The sequence below is a fragment of the Andrographis paniculata genome, unplaced genomic scaffold (assembly GCF_009805555.1).
Source record: "Andrographis paniculata isolate CXL003 unplaced genomic scaffold, ASM980555v1 Contig34END, whole genome shotgun sequence".
NCBI lineage: Eukaryota > Viridiplantae > Streptophyta > Magnoliopsida > Lamiales > Acanthaceae > Andrographis > Andrographis paniculata.
This window is the reverse complement of record NW_026137567.1, coordinates 4150154-4151410: the sequence shown is the minus strand read 5'-3', so window position 1 is coordinate 4151410 and position 1257 is coordinate 4150154. Positions and strand designations below refer to the sequence as shown.

General features: G+C 32.4%; 1 protein-coding gene across 1 annotated transcript; it reads right to left on the bottom strand.

Moving 5' to 3' along the window:
- Positions 1–491: 491 nt before the first annotated feature.
- LOC127248830 (protein SMALL AUXIN UP-REGULATED RNA 12-like) lies at positions 492–993 on the bottom strand. Its single transcript, XM_051271373.1, has one exon. The coding sequence runs from the start codon at positions 934–936 to the stop codon at positions 571–573; it is 366 nt and encodes a 121-aa protein (XP_051127330.1). The 5' UTR covers positions 937–993; the 3' UTR covers positions 492–570.
- Between the last annotated feature and the right edge of the window lie 264 nt (positions 994–1257).

The window sequence follows — 1257 nt, the reverse complement described above, 5'->3', positions numbered from 1 at the left end:
TCTCAACATATGAATAATACTAACATATATTATATTATAAGTATAAGCATACTCTTATAGCAGAATCTATACTTAAAATATGATTGTACACATAATATATGCAGCATAAATTTATTTATTATAATTACCAGTTTTTTACTAAGACAAATCTTTTTTATACTTATATGAAGTGTGACTTATAACTAAAATATAATTATTATAATAATCTTAAGCATAACCAATTAAATTGGACCTCACATTATATTTAGCCAATTCCCAAGACGTGTATGCATATTCAACACACACATATATATATATATATATTTTTCCAAACAGTATCATGAGCTGCTTGTGTTCTTCCAATAGCTAACAGTTTACAATAACTGTAAAAATTGAAAATTTCTAAGCTAAAAAATAAAGAATGTAGAAAGAGAGAAGTTGTCATCGTACAAATAATTCTCATCAAGAACAAAGAAATGAAAATAATTAAAATTCCAATAATTCGTATCTCTTTGAAGGCTATTACATTATATCAATTTATTATAACAGTGGCAGATTTTCACGTTATAATATATATATATATATATGATATCATCTCATCGTCATGGAAAACAATGAGCAGAAATCTTGTTCATCGCAAGGTAGGGTTATCCCGCAATCGTGATGAAACCCGAACTCTTCCTCAGCCATGTGTAGCAAGTTTTGGAACTCGGGATAGGCCAAGAACCTTATCGGCACGACATATCTACTTCTATTTTCCCCAACATACACTGCAAAATGCCCCTTGGGGACGGTGACGTTGTTCGTGCACGCCTTCTTGTTAAGTGTTGCGGCGCGCTTATTGATTATAATTTTCTTGATGAGGGAGCTTGCATTGTTCGAAGGCGACGAAGACGACGACGAAGAAGAAAGGGTAGTTGTTGTTGAGGTGCTTTTGCTAGCTTTCCAAATGGCCATTTTTGGAGTGTAACAAGATACTTAGAAAGATAAGGATTTGTAGGTTAATAATCAAGAAAGTGGATGATATGGCGGGGGAAAATAGAAGGGGGACTTGGCCCTATTTATACAAATCACACTATAAAATCAAAATAAAAATAAATTGGGTATAATTGGGAGAGAAAATCTTTTTTTTAAAAAAAAAATAAATAAATAAAAACATGTGATGTGTGGGGTAAAGAACCCTTTGTTCTTAGGATGGTCACATAAAGGCTAACTGGTGGGGAATCTGCCCTTATTGCATTTATACCTCTTGTTTGCCTTCATACAGACAATATATAC